Genomic DNA, 21627 nt, shown 5'->3' on the forward strand with positions numbered 1-21627 from the left:
GATGATGTACGGTAATTTAGCTCCACTTTTAAATACAGAGACTGCATGAATGCGCCTCTTTTCCAAGGTTTAATTTTATTTTTCCTTCTGTAGCAGAATTGGGGAATATTTTTGAATATGACAAAAAGAACCACCCTGAGCTACTTTTGGTACATTTTTGGAGGGGTGCATGTGTTTTAAAAACAACACCAGGTCATCTTTTCCCCACTCTCAATTTCTTTACAGAAGTCCTGGAGGAGACTTGGGAGCGAAAAAGAAGAAAAAGAAACAGAAGCGAAAAAAGGAAAAGCCAAATTCCGGAGGTACCAAATCAGACTCTGCATCTGACTCCCAGGAGATTAAAATTCAGCAACCTTCAAAAGTGAGAGCCTGGGCTTCATTTTAACTTTGGTAGCATAGTGTGAGAATCGTAATAGGCAGTGCTAGGTGAAGGGCGCGCTGAATGGGCTGCTTGTCACAATTGCAGGTAAACGCAACTGTCCGACAGAAAAAAGGCTACTTTAATAGACGTTTCAAGGTCTAAATGTCAGGTTCTACTATCCTGTTAATCCAAAATTAGAACCTTTCCATCTCTCTTTTTGGCTCCTAAAATTCATTACCCTTGTTACCAACCATTTTGTAGGACTCCTATCTCGGAAAGGTTCATATGTGCCAAATGTAAGAAATCTTCATTTAATTTTGTTGTCTTATTTTGATGCACTATAATTACTATTCTATCTTCAAAATGTATTTTAAGTAGTTTTCCAAATTTTGGAAGTTGTTTGCTTGCTTTGCATTTGAATAACTGTTAAGATATCACAGGCAAATTTTTGCACGATGGGTCCAAGGTACAGTCTTTTGTCTTATGTTTGGATAGAACTGGATGCCATTCAGAATCACTGGTTTGATTCCCCCCCCCCTTTTTTTTAAGATCTAACAGTGTAATCCTGTATGTGTTTACTCAGAAGTAAGGCTCAATGAGTTCAAAGCGCCTTACTCCTAAGGAAAGTGGATCTAATATTAGAACGTCCATTATAGTTGGAGGCCTTCGACACAAATCTGCATTTTATTCAGTTGTCGTTTTGTGTAGTTACAGCACAAATTACTTTGAATTACCTGCTTTCTGGTTTTGCCTGGTGTTTGTTCTGCTGCTTCTCTGCATGTATCTCTTGCTGCGTATTTTGAAAAGTTGTTTGCTTGCTTTGCATTTGAATAACTGTTAAGGTATCACAGCCAAATTTTTGCACGATGGGTCCAAGGTACAGTCTTTTGTCTTATGTTTGGATAGAACTGGATGCCATTCAGAATCACTGATGGTGGGCTGAACATTTCAAAGCTATCTTGGATTTTGACCAGGGATTACGAAAACACTGATATTTTGATTTCTTAGAATTCCTGGCAACACTGGGCATGAGACGGTAGGTGCTTTATAACACCACTTAGTCATAGTGTTTTCTAGTGAATACCACAGGACAGAGTGACAGAGAGTTCAAATACGAGAACCTCTGTGAACCCATTTCTTAGAACCTCCGTGAACCCATTTCTCTGAGCAACTCTCTGTCTTGCTCTGCGCACCCCACCAGATTGCCTTGAGCATAACAACTGCTAGGTTGTTAAACCTCTTCCCGCAGTGCTGTAGAAATATAATTGCATACCTACCCACACAGAAAGGGCCTGTAGGTTTTTCTGCTAAATCACAAAGACCAAGTACTACTTTGTATGTCAGCAAAACTCAAGCCTGCCTGTGACCCATTGTGTTCTCCGTAGCGTCGGGTTGAGGTTATTTTTATTCCATTTACAAACGATTGCAGCTTGTCGTAAGTTCTGAGGCTTCAGACTGAAACTGTTTACTGTTGCTGCCTTCTGTTGCCTCAACTTTATTCTGAGGGCAGCGATTCTAAACCGATTTCCTTGGAAGTAAGTTCCACCTGAATCTCAAAAGCCTCTTCTCCAAGTAAATGCTTTCTGATTGCCAGTACATCGCTTCCGTGTGCATTTCCTCTGTAGTTGGTTTTCCCCTCAGACAAGTGCCACCTCAGGTTGATATCTCGGGCAAATCTGACAGAACACAGGCCTCATCAAAATCCTCCTGTGGATGCCATGGCTGATTGGGTATATTTGATGTGCTATGGCAGTGGTTTTCAACCAGTGTGCTGTGGCGCCCTGGGGTGCCTTGAATGATGGTCAGGGGTGCTGTGGACAACACTGGCCTCTGTCCCTCTTTCTTTCTTTCCCTCCTTCCTCTGATGCCCACTCACATCTCTGCCTGACAAAGGCTTGCACAGCTGTTTGTTGCAGCAGCCCTGGCTATCAGCTCTGTAGGCAAATGGCACCTATCTTTGGGACAGGTGGTGGGAAGCCCAGAGACCAGGAGTGGGAGCAGCGGCTGCCCAGAGGACTCCCAAGGAGAGGAGGCTAAGGGAACTCTCCACAAGGGAGGGTGTTTGAAAAAAGGGTGAGAGGCTGCCAGTTCTGCAGGCAAAGGGTGACATAACTGGGCACCTGAGCCCCACAGGGGTGCCACAGAAAGAATGTACAGTGGTACCTCGGGTTACATACGCTTCAGGTTACAGACTCCGCTAACCCAGAAATAGTACCTCGGGTTAAAAACTTTTGCTTCAGGATGAGAACAGAAATCGTGCTTCGGCAGCGCGGCGGCAGCAGGAGGCCCCATTAGCTAAAGTGGTGCTTCAGGTTAAGAACAGTTTCAGGTTAAGAACGGACCTCCGGAACAAATTAAGTACTTAGCCCGAGGTACCACTGTATTTGGTCAAGAGAGCCATGGACTCAAGAAGGTTGAAAACCTCTGTGCTATGGTTATGTGCTGTGGATTGGTCATGCAGTATGGATTTCAAATTCATGGCTTTCTGTCCCATGTTTGGCAGATGTAGGTGGGGCAGAGCTACTGGCATGTGGGTTGCATTTGCTTACAGGGAGCGGGAAAAGGCAGAGAGCTCAGCATGTTGCAAATGCACCAGCAGGGCCAATATGGTGCTCCTGCCAGTGCATTTGCACTGCGCTGACCACACCCCCCCCAGCCCTGCTCCCTACACCTTCCCACCTCCCTCCCAGTAAGCAACTGCAACCCACCTGCCACACAGCTAGCATAGTGGCTCTGCCCTCCTTCTGATGCTTAGATGCACCTAATCAAAAGAAACTTTCAGTGGCTAGTCTTCTTAAGATTTGGATCAGGTTCTGCTGTTTACATACAACTTCCTTTCCGAAGATTGCTGTCATGCAGATGAAGTGATGTCTGATCCAGCGCGCCCCCAGATCATTTTCGGGTGGCGTTGATTCCCATGAGTGCTGCAGGATATTTTCCAGCTGCTGTGTGTACAGAAACCACTTGGCAAAAGAGGTGGCTGAATAACTGGTCCTTGGTGTAGAGGGATTTGTCGGTGGTTATTCAAATGTGGGTTTGATCTCTTGTATTTTTAAAACGATACCACAGCATCTGAAACCTCTACCTCACCTGGTGCAGTTCCCTTTCTCAGGCAGGTGAAGGAAATGAGCCTGTGCTTACACCCCTATTTCTTTCCTAAATTGTATTTTAAGATAGATTAACAAAGTTTCAACCTATTATATGATATTGGAAAACAGCAGAGAAAACAAACAAGGCTGGCAGACAGGATGTTTGAGTTAATCTGTTACCCATAAAGTGTATTCGCAAGTCAGTCGGGGCAATAGTTTAAGAAACAAGTTCATTTAAAGCAGTGGTTCCCAAACTTGATGATCGCCTGACTTCAGTTACCTGTGCTACAATGCATTGTCTGTGGGGCCGCCTTTGAAAACAGCTAAGAAATCTGCAAGCTGCTACAGAATGTGGTACCACAATTGTTAACTGGGAAATGGAGTAATGGTAGACTTTTCCCAAATTGGGGGGGGCGGGGGGAGGGTTAAGTTAGTGGCTAGGTTTTTTTTTTTTAATTGTCTTGCAATCTCTTACATAAAAACCATCCATCTGACCAAGTTTCAGCTAATTCCATCTGTAGGAGTTGTTGTGCCATCGTTGCCAACAGCCCAATGTTTCTGTAATCAGCTCTTCAAAGTATTTAATTCTAGTTCATTCAGGCTAAACACCTGTATTGATGGCAAAGATGACAGCCAACATCTCAGAGCAGAAGTTTCCTGCTGAGAGCACCTCGAAGTCCAGGTGCTCTGTGAATTGAAAAAGTGTGGGAATCACTATTTAAAGCGTTTAAAAAAAGAAAAGAAAAGTGACTTATCTTGTCTTTTCCCTTATTATTCCAGTAGTTGACAAATAAAAGGCCATGATTATTGGACTGTTTCACGTTACAATTTTCATCACAGAGGTTTCCTGAAACCTGGAAGTCTCTCTTTTCCCGGGCATCATTTTGAGGGCTTCTCATATGATTACAATTTAACTTTTAACTAGCTCCGTAGTGTGGTAGGTCATGTACAAGCAGACAAGTGCAACAGTTTCTGTTCCATATGGTTTCAATCAGGCATGTCCAAACTCTGCCCTCCAGGTGTTTTGGGACTACAACTCCCATCATCCCTGGCTAACAGGACCAGTGGTCATGGATGTTGGAAATTGTAGTCTCAGAACATCTGGAGGGCCGAGTTTGGCCATGCCTGGTTTAAAGCCTGCAGAACAGAATAAGTTTGCTAGTTCAGGGTTGGGGGGGGGGGAATTCAGATTTTTAGAGGCAGCACTACATTTTGAGGTATGTTGTAAGTGGGTACCAAGTCCCAGCTCACCTGTTTTGGGGCTTCATCTGAGAGCTATGAGATGGAAGACCAAGTGCTAGTGGACTAAGTTCAGTGAGCCATCCTAGTTGGTGGCTCATGAGCTGGTGGTCCACTGCGAGTGCTTCAGCATCATTGTATGATTGAGTTGAAACCATAGCCCTTGAGTTGGCCAGTTGTGGCTCTGCAATGTCCTCCTTGAAGTGAGGGAGGAGACTGTACACAGCATTCCAAATGTGGTCGTGCCATATATTTCTATAACATTATGCACCAAAAGATTACTTATTCACAGTGAACCACAATGAGCCCAGCAATCCTGGCTTATAGTGACATTTGAATGTTGACATTTTAAAAAAAACATTGGGGAGCCAAATTGGATTTGTTGGGTTGTTCGTATTTGCTTTTTATACTATGTTTAACTGCCGGTTTTAGATTGCTGTCTTCGTTTGATGCCTTTTGCATAATGGTGTTTGGTTTCAAATGGCTCTTTTTAAATAATATGGTATTGAGAAATAAGATATGGGCGGCATATTATTATTATTGGGGCGCAGGTAATGCTGTGGTCTAAACCACTGAACCTCTTAGGCTTGCCGATTGGAAGGTCAGCGGTTCAAATCCCCACAACGGGGTGAGCTCCTGTTGCCCTGTCCCAGCTCCTGCCAACCTAGCAGTTCGAAAGCATACCAGTGCAAGTAGATAAACAGATACTGCTGCGGCAGTGGGAAGGTAAATGGCATTTCCGAGTGCTCTGGTTTCCATCACGGTGTTCTGTTGCACCAGAAGCGGTTTAGTCGTGCTGGCCACATGACCCGGAAAGCTGTCTGCTGACAAACACCGGCTCCCTCGGCCTGAAAGCGAGATGAGCGCCGCAACCCCATAGTCACCTTTGACTGGACTTAACCATCCAGGGCTCCTTTACCATTACCATTACCTTTTTTTAATTATTCCTCATTTAAAGCCATTCAAGGTGGTAGCCATCACTACTTCTCATAAATCAGTTTATATTACAGTATTAATATGCTTGTGTATTTTTATTCTGGTTGTAAATCACTTTAGGTCTTTTTTTTTTGTCATGAGAAGTCATATAAATTTAATAAGCCCAAACTGAAGAGAGTTTTTGACATCTGTTTTTACATTTACTTTGTCTTTCCATTTGACCTTTATTTGCTTTGGTCAGCGGCTGGAAAGCAGGAGGTTGGGAGGTGATAAAATGCTCCTGCGCCCAGTTTTTGTATTGTAAACCCAGTGCTGCAATATTTGTATTGCAAACATCTCTTTAGGGCAAATGTAGATGCAAAGAAAAAGAGCTGAAAATTTCAAAAATAGAAAGGCTTGGCAAGTTTGTTTAAAAGAAAGCAGAAACTGTGGAGTGAACTATCCCAGCTCCTGCCAACCTAGTAGTTCGAAAGCACACCAGTGCAAGTATATAAAGAGGTACCGCTGCAGTGGGAAGGTAAACAGCGTTTCCGTGCGCTTTGGTTTCCGTCATGTTGTTCCGTTGCACCAGAAGCAGTTTAGTCCTGCTGGCCACATGACCCAGAAAGCTGTCTGTGGACAAACACCAGCTCCCTCAGCCTGAAAGCAAGATGAGTGCCACAACCCCATAGTCGCCTTTGACTGGACTTAACCATCCAGGGGTCCTTTATCTTTACATTTATCCTTTACCTGTCACAGCAGCCACCCAAACATCCCCCAAGCCCACCTCGCCTGGTGCTCCAGGGCATTATCTGACCCTCCAGAGCAGCTTTCCATGGGGCTTCTGGGGGAAGATTACATTGGTCAAAACCACTCCCCCACACACACACTCTTTCTGTGATACTAGGAAAAGTCTTATCATAAATCTGGATCAAACCCAATGCATCTCTAGAGCAGGGGTGGCCAGTGGAGTACCCCCACCCACCGATGTTGCTGGACCACAGCTCCCATCATCTCTGACCATTGGCCATGACTGTGGAGCTGATAGGAGCTGAGGTCTGACCGCATCTGGAGGAGACCCCACTGGCCATCTCTGCTCCAGAGTGTTCCAGACATTAGTGAAAGAGGAGAATAATTTCAAGACAGGCCAGCCATTCCTGGATGGGGAACCTGCAGGCAGTGTTAGAAATTATCTAGACGAGAGCAAGTGCAATACATGGCATTAATTCATTCATATATAATAAAAGTTACCATGTGATAAAAGTAAAACTGTTAATTCCTGCAATATATTTGAGCTTTCACATAATCCTAAAAGCCATTTCCGGAAAGCTAAGGCAACATAGCATGTGTTTACTACTCATTTCCTGTTGTTTGATTCCAAGGGGTGGGGTGGGGGATCCATTTGTAGTCCCCTTGAACCTGGAAAATCACAGGAGAGAAGTGATGAAATTTGGAGCTCTATCCCGGCATATATTGTTGTTCCCTGTTGTTATCACGGACAAAGAGAAACACACACATGTGTGTAAAGGGTGGAGGGGTAGTGACATTGCCCAATGGCAGTTGTTGTTGTGTCACACCACACCTACTGGTGCGAGTGAAATTTAGCATGATATATCGGTCAGGAAGCCACAGTTCCATAGCACAACAGGTAGTGTGCAGTGAGATCGGGGCCTTAGAACACAGGACAGAAGTCCTAGCATTTTAATCAGGAAAACTAATGCAATATTCCCATCTGGATGCACCCTAATTGACTCTGCATATCTCTCTCTCTTTCTCTCTCCCTGCAGAATCCAGCCATTCCAATGCATAAACTGCAAGATATTCAGAGAGCCATGGAGCTCCTGTCAGCATGTCAGGGCCCAGCAAAGAACATTGACGAGGCGAGCAAACGTAAATACCAGTTTTGGGATACACAGCCTGTACCCAAGCTTAGTAAGTCTGTAGCCGGGACCGGGATAATGAAAGTATTCTGACTGACTGATTGAATATATCGATTTGCAGCCTGCCTTGTGAAGCAACCGTGTGAAATCCTAGTGCAACAACAACCAGAACGAAATTATTATTATTATTATTATTATTATTATTATTATTATTATTATTATTTTATTTGTACCCTACCCATCTGGCTGGGGGTCCCCAGCCACTCTGGGCAGCTTCCAACAAAGATTAAAAATACATGAAAATGTCACACATTAAAAACTTCCCTGAGCAGGGCTGTCTTTAGATGTCTTCTAAATGTCAGGTAGTTGTTTATCTCTTTGACATCTGATGGGAGGGCGTTCCACAGGGCAGGTGCCACTACCAAGAAGGCCCTCTGCCTAGTTCCCTGTAGCTTTGCTTCTCGCAGTGAGGGAACCACCAGAAGGCCCTTGGCACTGGACCTCAGTGACTGGGTAAAACAATGGGGGTGGAGACGCTCCTTCAGGTATACTGAGCCGAGGCTATTTAGGGCTTTAAAGGTCAACACAAAGAAGCAAGTGTATCGGCAGCATTAAAACCCAGTCTAATCGGAGGTTGAAACTTCTGGGGAAGGATGGCAAAAAGGCACCTGATGAACCAGCAGAGAGAGAGGAGGGCAGGCATGTTTGCATTGTCCCTTCTGCCCCACTTTGGGGGACGCTGGTCAGAAAGTGCGATACATACCTACGATCCATTAGCAGTTCTACGACCCCTATCATCCTTTCGCTGTATATGGAACTTAATAGAGCAATCTAAGCAAAGGGGGCAGCAGAAAGGTGAGCGCTCAGACTCATTTCTGCGAGCTTGCAGTGGGATCCTGGGGGAGTTGACAAAGGAGAGGCAGAAGGGAAAAGAGCAAGCTTAACAGCAGATGGATTTTAACATCAGGTGCTGCTCCTCAGATATAGTCACGGCTTAAAAAAACAACAACTTACGGTATATCTGCCTACTTAGGGCCCTTTGACACAGGCCTCCTCTGCACTAAACATTTAAAGGAATATTATTCCACTTTGAACAGTCGTGGCTTCCCCCAAAAAATCCTTGGAGTTCGTTAAGGGTACTGAGAGCAGTTGGGAGGCCTCTATTCCCCCTGTTGTTGTTTAGTCATTTAGTCATGTCCGACTCTTCGTGACCCCATGGACCAGAGCACGCCAGGCACTCCTGTCTTCCACTGCCTCCCGCAGTTTGGTCAGACTCATGCTGGCAGCTTCGAGAACACTATCCAACCATCTCTGTCGTCCCCTTCTCCTTGTGCCCTCCATCTTTCCCAACATCAGGGTCTTTTCCAGGGAGTCTTCTCTTCTCATGAGGTGGCCAAAGTATTGGAGCCTCAGCTTCAGGATCTGTCCTTCCAGTGAGCACTCAGGGCTGATTTCCTTAAGAATGGATACGTTTGATCTTCTTGCAGTCCATGGGACTCTCAAGAGTCTCCTCCAGCACCATAGTTCAAAAGCATCAAATCTTCGCCGATCAGCCTTCTTTATGGTCCAGCTCAGAAATACAATTCCCAGACTTCCCTGGGAAGAAGGATCAATTGTTAGACCACTCTGAAACTGTAGCTCTGTGGTCCCACCCCTGCTTTTTAACCCTTTCCTCTGTCCGGTCTTTTTTATGCTTAATTGGATTTGTGATGAAATGTCAAAGGAGAAAAGGGATGAGTATGGACTGTAAAATGAGAAGTATAAAACCAGTTAAAGAAAAACTGCTTTTTTAAAGAGTATATAATTTCCAAAGGGAACCTTTCTCTGACAGACAGGCAGGAGTCATACCAGTGGGTGTTGAATTCCCAGCCTCCACCATTCCGTAGAAAATTATTACTCCATTAATTGGGAGCCATGAGTCTGCTGTTGGGGTTTGAATATGCATTTGAAGTGATCTTGAAGAGCGGTCATGCTTATTATTTTGTTTATATCCCGCCTTTTCCCCTGACAGGCACTCAAGGCGGCTTACAGCTAAAATAGAAAAAACTTAAAAAAACAATTAAACATGCATTATAGCATTCAGCAAAAAGAGGCAAAAAGTGACAGGCTGACCAGTGACATCCAGGGAAATTGTGTACTCAGTGTGATTATGCTGATGTAACCAATCAAGATACAGTACATTGGACTGACTTGAGCAATTGAGGGCAGGCTGGGAGAATGCAACCTGAAGTTTACTTTACTATGACGTGTAATATTCTCACTTCATATTCGTTCCGTAAATCTTCCCCTTTTCCCTTAAAAGTGGGGATTTTCAGAAGCATGCCTGTAAGCTACACACAATGCAAATTTTCCCCTCTTTCCCTGCTTCTTCTTCTTTTATGAACTAGGTGAAGTTATTACATCTCACGGCGCAATTGAGCCTGATAAGGACAACATCCGCCTAGAGCCATATTCTTTGCCACAGGGTTTCACATGGGACACTTTGGACCTGAGCAACGCTGAAGTTGTAAGTAGAACTACTTACAGTCCTTAAAACCCAAGCTGGGGAGGCCCATATATTTCGCCACTGGGCATGTTTTATGTGCACAGATGCACTTGGGCACCAGGGCAGTTTTGCACAGGTTGTGGAAGTAAATGCAGCACTACTATGGACTTGGAGCCACTGGACTACAGAGTCCAGTGCAGAGTTCTAGTTAGCGCATTGGGATTAATGTTTTCCCCTTAATGCCTTTTCAGCTCAAGGAGTTGTACATGCTGCTAAATGAAAACTATGTAGAAGATGATGATAATATGTTTAGATTTGACTATTCACCAGAGTTTCTCTTGTGGTGAGTAACAAAATTCCATGCTTTTCCAAGTAGCAAACTTTGAAAAAATTAGTACCTGACTGTACTTGTTTTCCTCGTCCCTCCTCAACTCTTTTTCCTTCTGTGTCATGTCTTGTTGCATAACAAGTCTGCAGGCAGGGATTTATTTATTTTTTTAAAAAATGTTTATCTCAGAACAGTGCCTAGAAAGCTGTTAGGTTCTTTGTAAATAACAATAATAACCTGTGGTTTTCTTCTTTCCAGGGCTCTGCGGCCTCCAGGCTGGCTTCCGCAATGGCATTGTGGTGTCAGAGTATCATCCAATAGAAAATTGGTAGGGTTCATAAGCGCCATTCCTGCACACATACGGATTTATGAGAGGTAAGTCCTGACCGTGCCTGATGTCAGTTTTGGCTAGGCATGTTTTTAAAAATCAGTTTCATCAATGGCAGATAGGGACATGTTGGAAAGATGTTCATTGTTTTCTTAGGTCGAAATCCTGTATTCAGTTACACTAGCTGAAGTCCCATTTACAGATTCCAGCTTTGGCGTTTATTGGGAATGTCCTCGATACAAGTCTGTCCACCTCGGCAACTTCTTACTATTCAAAATAGTGGGATACTGCTCTATTTTGTGATAGTTCCGAACAAAAACCAAGATGTCCATCAAGGCCCTGGTCTATGGGGTTCCACATATCCACCTGGGTGGAATTCAGGATCACCAAGAGCTACCAGGCTAGTGCTTAGAAGCAAGGTTGAATCAAAACGCCCTACATTTAAAAACACAAACTGTTAAGCCAGCAATATGAAGCTCTTCGAAAAAGTTTTTGAAAGTCAGAAGGCCCCAGTATGCAGCAGCAACCCAGATGTTTACAGTCCAAAGGTCTGTCTAATAAGGGAAGAACTTGTCTAGCCGTGCAAAAAAAAAAAAAAAAGAAAAAACTTTTAAGGGAATCGTCCCAAGTGCACCTCCCCAGGAAAGAGGGTTCCAGAGAGAAGTTGCTGGCAAATTATTTCCAAAACATGTTTTGTTTATACAGCTGGAGGAAGGCAGGATTTTAAAAATGTGTTAAATAGTATATGGTGGTACATGTTCTGCAAAGAACACATTCCTTCCAATAAGAAACAGCCAACGTACCATTGGAATATTCTCTCTCTCGAAATAATTGAGCATTCCTTTTGCTGAACGGAGCCAGCTTTGAATTCTTCGTTGTTTTAAAAGAGGGGTGGCTCAACTCCTTTGGTCCAAAGGTCCTGCGTTCGCCCTTGGCCACCCCGTGAGGTGTGACCAACAGCTACTGTGAGAGCCATTGTACTACAGGCTAGAGGTTGTCACCCCCACACACTTGTACACACACACTTACAGGTACACACACATAGCACACAGCTTCTTCCTTCTCAGCAGATCTGTGCAGATCCGCTGAGGAGGGAAGTTATTGCCCTCTTAACCACTTATCAAGTGACCTATTGGATGACCAGGGAGGGGGCAATTTGCATCCTCAGTGGGGCACTGGGCTCCCCACACCTGATGCTCTCTAGGGGGAGAGCATTCCACAAATGGGGAGGCACTGCAGAAAAGGCCCTTTCTCATGTTGCCCCCCTCTGGACCCTCTCGTGGAGGAGGCACGCAAAGAAGGGCCTCAGAGGTTGATCTCAGGGTCCGGGAGAGAGGCAGTGAAAGTTGGGAGTGCAAGGGAATTATGCTTCCCATGTAACATGTGAAAAGGGCATTTTGCAGAAGGTTACATGGGTGGCAGATGAAGGTGATGGACTACATGGAGCTGGTGGAAATGACTGGCAGAATCCGAGACCAGGGAGAAGAGTCGGTAGAAGAAGACTGGAAGAAATTTAAAGTCTTATCTACAGAAACATTGTAAAATTAAGGAATGTTAGAAGGAGGCTGGAATGAAGCTATGTGGTTTTAGCAGTAATGTTATAAAGGATTAAGGAAAAATGGATTGTTAACAGGTCAGAATGTAAAGTTACAATATATTAAGATAAATTAGTAAGATAAAAACAAAGAAGGAAAGGATTTGCTGAAACAACTAATGAACTAGAATACAAAAAAGGGAGGTGTGAGGTGGTCAAGGAAACAAGCAAATGATAGATAAGATATGGAAAGATGGATTTGTTTTTAATTGTTTTTATTTTTTTCTGTATTTTGTATTTTCTGTTTTTCTTTTTCTTTCTTTTTTATTCATGTAACTTTGAAACACCAATAAATATTATATAAAAAAAAACCAGAAGGTTACATGGGAAGTTCTAATCATGAGAAGAGCTTGTGATTCCTAGTTCTGCAGCTGCATCTTTTGCACATTACATCAGTGCTTGAATTACAGAAAGAGGCCTCAACTCCCTTACATTCTGCAACAGCCTACTTGGGATGCTCTTTTGATTTGCCCAGAATCAGGAGGCGAGGCTTATGGCCTCGCTTTCTCTCTCTCACCTCCTTGCAAATCCCTGCATTACGCTGGCAGCATAAGAGGAAGTGAGCCTTGCAGACATCACCTCTCATTTATTTATCTTTGCAAAGGTTTATATTACATTTCTGCACCACAGGCAGAATATTAGAGAATATTTGGATTGTTGTTGTTTAAAAAATAAGTGGTGGCTTATAACTTTTTATTCCCAGTGAAAAGAAAATGGTAGAAATTAATTTTCTGTGTGTCCATAAAAAACTGAGATCTAAGCGAGTAGCACCGGTCCTGATTCGCGAAATAACCAGGAGAGTAAACTTGGAAGGGATTTTTCAGGCAGTTTACACTGCAGGAGTGGTACTTCCCAAACCTGTAGCAACTTGCAGGTAAGCAAAGGGTTTTCCTGAGATAAGGTTGCTTTTCCAAAAGCTTGCAGGTTGTGGTGGTGGTGGTATGGGGTTTATACATGCAGCTTTCAAAACACATCTTGTGTTTTGAAAGTTTCCAGTTTAATGATAAATCCCTCGCTGTGCACAAGCAGGTAAAAATAATTCAGCAAGAGGAATGAATAGCTTTATGTGGCGTCCTAACCCAGAGATTGTGGTTTGTTTATCCCTCTATAAGCCAGGATTGGTAAGCCAACCACAAGCCTTGATTTAAGTCTTAACTAGTGATCCTGGCTTGTTAGGGAGGAAACAACCACAATCCCAGACTTGGCTGTAACACTAAGCCATTTCCTTACTGATTTGTTTGCCTGCTCATGCAAAGCGGGAGCATTCAGGCTGTATGTGCAGCCCATAACTCACGCACAGTATGGATTATTAAGCAAAGGCCCTTGGCTTAGGAACATCCCTAAAAGAGGGGATTGGTGCTGGAACAGTGAACTGGCATTGGGGGGAAATATGATTTAGAATACTTTGAGCCAGTGAAAGCACCTTTTCATGCCCAGTGTTCAAAACGGTCAGTGTTGCCTCAGTATATGTTATTGCATCCATTTCTTTTTCTCCATCTTTCCGCTAAGAGAAACCAGCTTGCAGGTGAATCACTTTAGGGTGTCAGTGTGAGGCTGCAAAGGGAGATTTAGTGGGCTGCATGTTCAGCTGTCATTTCCTGTTAATGGAAGATGAAGTAGAATGCACTGTCCTCCTAAATTTTCCTGCCCACAGCCAGCATGGTGTAACGGTTAGAGTGTTGGTCTAGTACATGGGTAGGCAAACTAAGGCCCAGTGGCCGGATCCAGCCCAATCGCCTTCTAAATCCAGCCCGCGGACGGTCCAGGAATCAGTGTGTTTTTACATGAGTAGAATGTGTCCTTTTATTTAAAATGCATCTCTGGGTTATTGGTGGGGCATAGGAATTCGTTCATCCCCCCCAAAAATATATATATATATAGTCATCGTCCCCCAAGGTCTGAGGGACAGTGGACCAGCCCCCTGCTGAAAAGGTTTGCTGACCCCTGGGCTAAGACCTAGGAGAGCACAGTTCAAATCCCCACTCGGCCATATATAAAGTTCACAGCTGACCTTGGACTAGTCACAGTGTCAAGGGAGTTGGGGGGGCACATACCTTAAACAAACGAATTAATTCAGTAGATTGGTAGATTGTGCTTACGATATTAGCTGTCAGTATGTTAAATTTGGTGGATGCTTTGCATGGAAACACATTTCAAAGACCGACATGAGATTTCTGCATATAAAAATTCTGCTCGGTTCTTTTCTAGGTCCTGTCCCAAGCAGTGGAGCAATAACTTGCCTTAAATTGGAGAATTTAGTTTAAGAATTTAATTTTACTTATAATGAAACGCAGGGATTGCAGTTCAGGGACTGAGGTCAAATGAGATAAATTTTATTTATTATATTAGGCGTTGTATTTTTTAAAAATGCACTGTATCCTGTTTGTAACAGTGAAGAGGGGTAGTAATAAATATTTTGAATAAATAAAATTAATATGTATATATATTAACATTTCTAGGTATTGGCATCGATCCCTGAATCCCAGAAAATTGGTAGAGGTGAAATTTTCTCATTTGAGTAGGAATATGACTTTACAGAGAACGATGAAGCTTTACAGACTTCCTGATGTAAGCATTGTGTCTGTTCACAGCACCCTCACTCTCACAGTGGGGCCCCAAGTAGCCTTCTGTCAATCCTTGACAGGGCAGGTTTTCATTTTGGGAAGGCAGGACTGTTCGAGAGATGTGGAAATAGTTAACTCTGGTTAGGAAGAGGCTTTCAGAGAGTTGTAGAGTTGAATGTACTAATGGCATATACCAGGCATGTCCAACTTTCAAGAGACTGTGATCTACTCCCACTATAAAAAAACTGGCAGTGATCTACCAAAGTTGAGCTTTTTGTGGGGGAGGGGTCCCGCAATCTAGCACAGACACCCCACAATCTACTGGTTTATTAAGGGGAAATAACTATGGCCTGTGAACCTCCTGGATGTTTTGTTGGACTCCAGTTCCCATCAGTCCTGCCATTTTGGCCAGTGTTCAAGGATGATGGGAGTTGTAAGTCTAGTAATATTAATAATAATAATAATAATTTATTATTTGTACCCCGCCCATCTGGCTGGGCTTCCCCAGCCACTCTGGGCAGCTTCAAAAAAAAAAATTTAAAATACTATAACACTAGCAGTATCTTCAAGGCCAGAGGTTCCCCATCCCTGTTTTAAAGGCAGGCTTTGTTCCATACTCATTATGCCCCCATTAAGCGTTAGAGAAGACATGGCAGATATGCTGTGACAACACAGAGCCCTGTGTTTTTCTGTAAAATCTGATGAGGCCATAAGGAGACTTAGAACACAGTACTCTTGAAGCCACTGTTTGTTTTCTATGAAGTCCCTCTTGGTACTCAGAAGACCGGGGTCATTTTTTTTGCTGCCCAAACATCTGTACACATGCAGAAGTTCATGAAGGATGACTTTCCTGCCTGGTTGGTGTCTCCTTGAAGGTGTTGAATTTGCTGGGAGTTATGCAAAGCATCATTTGACAGCAGGGGTGGGCAAACTTCAGGCTTACAGGATGTGCTTTGGATTTTACTGGTAACCTGAGATCCACCACCCAAAGCATGATGCAAAATAGCAGCTCTGCTGGGTGGACATAAGCTAAGGAACAGGGTGTCTCCATGCGCAAGCTCAGCCAGGAATTTCGGAACAGTGCCAGAACCCAGCTCCCAAGCAATTTCACGCAAAAATTCACTTCTGGTCTGCCCACCCCAGCATTATCAGCAACGTAATGGCGGAGACTGTGTTTTAGTTGTTGCTGTTCTCTTGCCAAGCCACCATAAAACACCCAGAGATCTCTCGGAAGATCCCGATCTGTCTTCTGCCTACCTGAGTAATCTAGAGGATAGGCACAGTAGTTTTTCCTCACTGAATGCCCTAGCATTGTTTTTCTGCTTAATGTGTAAGTTCTCTCTCTTTTTAATCTCTGACCTCTTTCGTTATAACAAGGCCACAAAAACTTCAGGTTTGAGACCAATGGAACGAAAAGACATTAAAGCGGTGCAAGAATTAATCAACAATTACTTGAAGCAGTTTAAGCTCGCTCCTGTTATGGACGAAGAAGAAGTGGCCCACTGGTTTCTGCCTCAGGATCACATTATTGATACCTTTGTTGTAGAGGTAAGAGAGAATCTGTCCCCTGCCTCCATCGAGAATGCCAGAAAGGCCCAGCTGCATCAGACCAAAAGCCAATCTAGTCCATCATCCATTTCTCACAGTGATGGACCTGATGCCTGTGAGAAGCTCTTCCCTTATGTTAGGAACTCCTGTATCTCCATTTTAATCTATTATTTTTAAGTTGCTGGTTGTTAGCTGACTTGTGAACTCTTTGTTCTGGAAGACAGTGTTGAATTGTTCAAAATAAATAATAAAGTCTCTTCCAGAAAACCAGCAATGGTCCTTTTCAGGTGCAACATTAAAATCCAGTTTTGTTATGGGCACAAACAGCAGTGAGCCTCAAGCTCAGATTTTTTCTTGTTCTCCTCCAGCACAGCTGTGTGGATATCAGAAGCATCCACTTTTGCTTTTAAACTAAACAGTTTCTTTTTACATCTGAACTTGATTAAACTATGGATTTGTTCAAAGAAGCCCATATCAAACCGTAATTCCCCAAGTGTAGATGTAATTGAGAGACACTGCGTAGTTTAAAAGCAAACCAGGTGCTTCTGATTTCTCACCAGTGCAGGGGAAGTGTGCAATCCCAATATTTGCTGCTGCATGTGCATGTAAAACTTTAAACTATGATTTAGCATTATGTCCTAGCTGGGCAATAATAACTTCTCTCCTTTGAAGTAAAACTGGATATGCCTATACTAAAACTTGGGTGATTTCAGATTGGCCTCCATTGGCCTGATAATAATTATGATTACTTCCACCACTTGGAATTGGGAGCTCTTCTTCTTTTGTTTAAATAAGGATAAATATGCACAATGTATCTGGGATCTGCAACAAAATGTTGCAGTGTAGATTGGTCATGTTGAGGATTCCAGGTATTTCATTCTACAGAGTTACATGTACACTAAGCATATGTACTTCTCATTGGACTGTTTGCAGGGGTGCCTGCCTGGGTTTTTCATACGTATGCAAAACTTGGGGTTCTCCCAAGCATGCGGATACCTCCTTCTTGTGTGTTGAGGTGCCAATTTGACCGACACTCATACAATTGAAATCACTCTTTTGCAATATATGATATAACTCAGCATGGATTGATGCTGCTGGGCTTGAGCCTTGCTGTTAATACAGTTGGCTGTGCTATGCAGGCTGCTGCTCTGCCTTTTTAAATGGCAGGCTGTGCACTTCGACACTAGAGAAGGAAGTGAGAGCCAGCGTGATCATTGATTGGGGAGACCCTGGTTCAAATCCCCACTCAGTCACCAAGCTCACTGGGTGGTCATGTGGTTTAAAATGGGGTGGCATACCATGTATGCTACCTTAAGCTCCTTGGAAAAAGATGAGACATAAATGTTTGTTCTAGCGGCATGAACCTTTGGCCCTCCAAATCCCATCGTTCCAAGCCAGCATAGCCAGTGGTCAAGGATGATGGGAGTTGTAGTCCAATAACATCTGGAAAGCCACAGGTTAGCCACCCCTTGGCCTAAAGCAGTGTTTCCCAAACTTGGGTCTCCAGCTGTTTCTGGACTGCAACTCCCATCATCCCTAGCTAACAGGACCAGTGGTCAGGGATGATGGAAACTGTAGTCCAAAAAAAACAGCTGGCAGCCCAAGTTCGGGAAACACTGGCCTAAAGTAATGGCATTATAGATTGTGATCAGCGTGAGATTGTTTTGAAACAAGTTTAACAGGGCTAAAATAAGCCAGAGCTGCTGGCCGTATTTATTTGGCTGGCTGTAAACTCTCAGCACATCAAATACCTTTTGGCTGCAGTAGTTTTTCTTGACCTGTAGTTCAGCCAGCCAGCTTGAGTTGCTTATGTCTCCAGTGTGCTATAGTCTTTTCGCTTTGATTTCTCAGTAGTGTCTTTTTCTTCCCCTTCCTTTCCTAGAGTTCAAATGGTGTTTTAACCGACTTTCTGAGTTTCTACACGTTACCTTCGACGGTCATGCACCATCCCGTTCACAAAAGCCTCAAAGCAGCCTACTCCTTCTACAATGTTCATACGGAAACCCCTCTCTTGGATCTCATGAACGATGCACTCATTATAGCAAAGCTGGTAAGTAGCCCTGGCATCGTCAGGTCACCTGGGCTGCTGCCTCTCCCAAGTCTTCCATGGCCAGGAGTGCTGGGAGAACACAACTCCTGGTGTGACACACCTCTTGGCACTGAAGAGAACAGGGCAGCCTCTGCTTATGGGCTTGAACTCCCAGGAGGCCTTTGGGTTGTATGAAACAGCTCTCAGACAGAATCATAGAATTGTAGCGTTGGGACTCCCAAAGGTCCTCTAATCCAACCCCCTGCAATGGCGGAATCTCGGCTAAAGCATCCATGGCAGATGGCCACCCAAGGCTCTGCTTTAAGACCTCCAAGGAAGGAGAGTCCACCACCTTCCGAGGGACATGGGATTAACAATACACCCACATATTCCAAGTCTATTATTTTCTGAGAGAGACCTCTTTTTTGCCGGCATGCTGCTGCTGCTACTGCTGCTATTTCTGGATGAAGAAACAACTGAATGTAAAATTGCAGCTTTCCTTCTCCCCGTTTTGTATCATTGTCTTGATCCAAACTTAAGACACAGCAACAATGGCTCATTGCAGGGCTCTGGAGAGAGAAGAGCTCTTACCCTATTACAGTGGTACCTCGAGTTACATACGCTTCAGGTTACAGACTCCGCTAACCCAGAAATAGTACCTCAGGTTAAGAACTTTGCTTCAGGATGAGAACAGAAATCGTGCTCCGGCAGCAGGAGGCCCCATTAGCTAAAGTGGTGCTTCAGGTTAAGAACAGTTTCAGGTTAAGAACGGACCTCCAGAACGAATTAAGTTCTTAACCCGAGGTACCACTGTACCTTCCAATGAGCCCATGGGATGGTATTCGACACATTGATCCCGTCAGCACAAAGACTTGAGGCTGTGCAACAGAACTTCCTTGTTTTCTCACATTATCTGTTTTGTCAATACTCAATTGAAAACCTCAAGAATTTATTTATTTTTTAAAAAAAGAGAGAGCTCTAAATGAAATATAAACTAATGATAAAGTAACACTTTCCATCAGTAGATGTCATTTTAGTTCTGGTTAAAGTAAATCCAGCTCTTGGTCTCTCTCAGTTGTTTTTTTATACCCCCTGCCATCATTAAAAGTCTCGACGTATTGGTCTCATTTCAATTTTCATGAACAATAGATTGGCTTGCCAAGCGTGCTTCAGGTTTGTCCAGAACAACTTTGTCTTGGTCAGAAGCTAGCAAACGTTAAAAAAAAAAAAACTCTTTGCCATTTGTCACATGTAAGCTGGTTCCTCCTGTTTGTCAAGGGTGAGGATTCTGCAAACTGGACTCCTTTGGCACAGAACCTTGAATGTTGCCTGTGGTGCATTGAATCAAAGCAAGTTTGGGTATCAGTTCAATTCCACTTGCCCACCACTTGGAAGTTTTTGCATGCTTCAACATACATGTGACTAGCAACAGAATTGGGGAGCTAACCCCCAGACATGCCAGCAGGGGGGTTGCAAGAAATGGAGGGGTGACTATACCTACTGTTCAGGATGTGTACCAAATGATGGGATCACATTCTAAGCACAGCACGCTTTTACAGGTAACATTGATGCAAACGCTACTAGAAAAAAAATCATTATATTTTTTCTCATATTGCCAGAAAGGATTTGATGTCTTCAATGCACTAGACTTGATGGAAAACAAAACATTCCTGGAAAAACTGAAGTTTGGTATCGGAGACGGCAACTTGCAGTATTACTTGTATAACTGGAGGTGTCCTGGCATGGACTCTGAAAAGGTAACACATTTCACAGAAGCTCAGTTGTCTATAGTGATTTGAATTACCCAGATGCCCTGTGACTTTGCTCTTTCTTGTACCTTGTGGCAGGAGAGGCTAACCTGTGGCTCACCAGATGTCCCTAGACTTCATGTAAAATCACCCCTAACCATTGGCCATGCTGGCTGGGGCTGATGGGAGTTAAGAGTCCAGCAACATCTGGAGGGCCAGAAGTTAGCAACAGGTGTGTCTGACAAAGCCCGTTCTAGCGCTATGTCATAAAACGGGTGGGGAACTGGATCCGTCCAGTGGGTCCCTATCTCTCACTCCCCGTGGACTGCCTCCCTGTTACTCACCTGATGTCAGCTGATTGACACCTGCGTTCAAAGAGGATCACTTGAACCACTGATCAGCTGGAGTGCATTTACAGCTACCTCCTTTAAGGGCCAGCTCCCAGTGCCAATCACCTGATGCCTTTAAAGGGGCATACTCCATCAGTAGAAATCAGTTTGTATTGAAACCCAAGGGAGAACTCCCCAGGGGTTTCCGCTTGCAAAGGAACCAATAGGAGCTCCCGGTGTGGAGGGCAGGCAATGATGGTTTCTGAAGAACTGTCTCCTAGGCCAACTTGGCACCTGTGCTGGGCCTAATGAAGCCAATGGGCTGGAGATTTCCTTACCAATGTTTTCGTTACCCTTACCTGCACTAACAAACCCGTTGTTGTCTTTCTAGGTCGGTCTTGTATTACAATAATGAGGAAGGACACTTGTATTTATAGTTCTCGGACGTAATCATCTGGGCTGATGGAAGCTCTTGGATCGGCACCGTTCAAGAGGAGAGAAGCACAAAGGCTGGTGAACTTTAAAATAATCCTTTGAACCTTGGGGCCACGCAGAGGGGAAGTGACGAGATCCATGCCTGACCAGTCCTTCACACCTTCAGCTCAGCTCGGACCAGAGAGAGGAAAAGCTCATGAACCTTTTACTGTTTTGTCGATGAAACGAAATAAAAGCACATTTCTTTTAATTTCCAACGCTTAGCTCGCATCTTGATGGAAAAGGGTTCTCTCTTTTTCCCCCTTCCCTTCCCCTGCGTAAAAGACTGTTTTTTTGTACAACCAACTCGATTGCAGTGGTGGAATAGAGTACAAATTCTTTACTGTTAATGTGACTGAACTGCTGCATTTCTATTTATTAAGTGGTAGTGTACATTTATCAATGTAACAAAATGAAGGAGCCGGTTTTGAGTGTTTCTGCTTATTTTCCATCACGTGGATGTCATCGTCGGAAGGAGGAAATCCTTGGGGAGTATTATGACTGTCTGTTAGGAAACATGGAAAACCTTGGATGTATTTTGTAACTGTGGAGTGGTACGGGAAATGCGCTGGTCTTGACTAGTGCATTTGTTTCTCCATAAGCAATGCTGCCAAATCAATAAAATAAAAAAAATTACAGATTTGTACTTCGATCTTCAGTAGATCACTGACTTGACTTCAAGAGTATTGCACTGTTTAGTGCGTGTGTTTATATGT

General features: G+C 43.8%; 1 protein-coding gene across 4 annotated transcripts in view; it reads left to right on the forward strand.

Annotated features, from left to right (window-relative positions):
• The window catches only part of NMT2 (N-myristoyltransferase 2), a 30871-nt gene extending 9749 nt beyond the window's left edge, over positions 1–21122 (forward strand). Inside the window, exons 2-12 of one of the 4 annotated variants that reach the window (XM_081834903.1) lie at positions 226–361; positions 7392–7536; positions 9872–9990; positions 10221–10312; positions 10556–10672; positions 12923–13093; positions 14679–14787; positions 16161–16331; positions 18214–18381; positions 19980–20117; positions 20829–21122. In XM_081834903.1, the coding sequence (XP_081691029.1) occupies positions 226–361; positions 7392–7536; positions 9872–9990; positions 10221–10312; positions 10556–10672; positions 12923–13093; positions 14679–14787; positions 16161–16331; positions 18214–18381; positions 19980–20117; positions 20829–20849 (1387 nt within the window). In that variant the 3' untranslated portion in view covers positions 20850–21122. The remainder of the gene's footprint in view (positions 1–225; positions 362–7391; positions 7537–9871; positions 9991–10220; positions 10313–10555; positions 10673–12922; positions 13094–14678; positions 14788–16160; positions 16332–18213; positions 18382–19979; positions 20118–20828) is intronic. The other 3 variants (XM_081834904.1, XM_081834905.1, XM_081834906.1) reach the window with 3 other exon arrangements.
• The last annotated feature ends 505 nt before the right edge of the window (positions 21123–21627 follow it).

This window comes from Podarcis erhardii, assembly GCF_964252035.2.
Source record: "Podarcis erhardii genome assembly, chromosome: 12".
NCBI classification, from domain to species: Eukaryota; Metazoa; Chordata; class Lepidosauria; order Squamata; family Lacertidae; genus Podarcis; species Podarcis erhardii.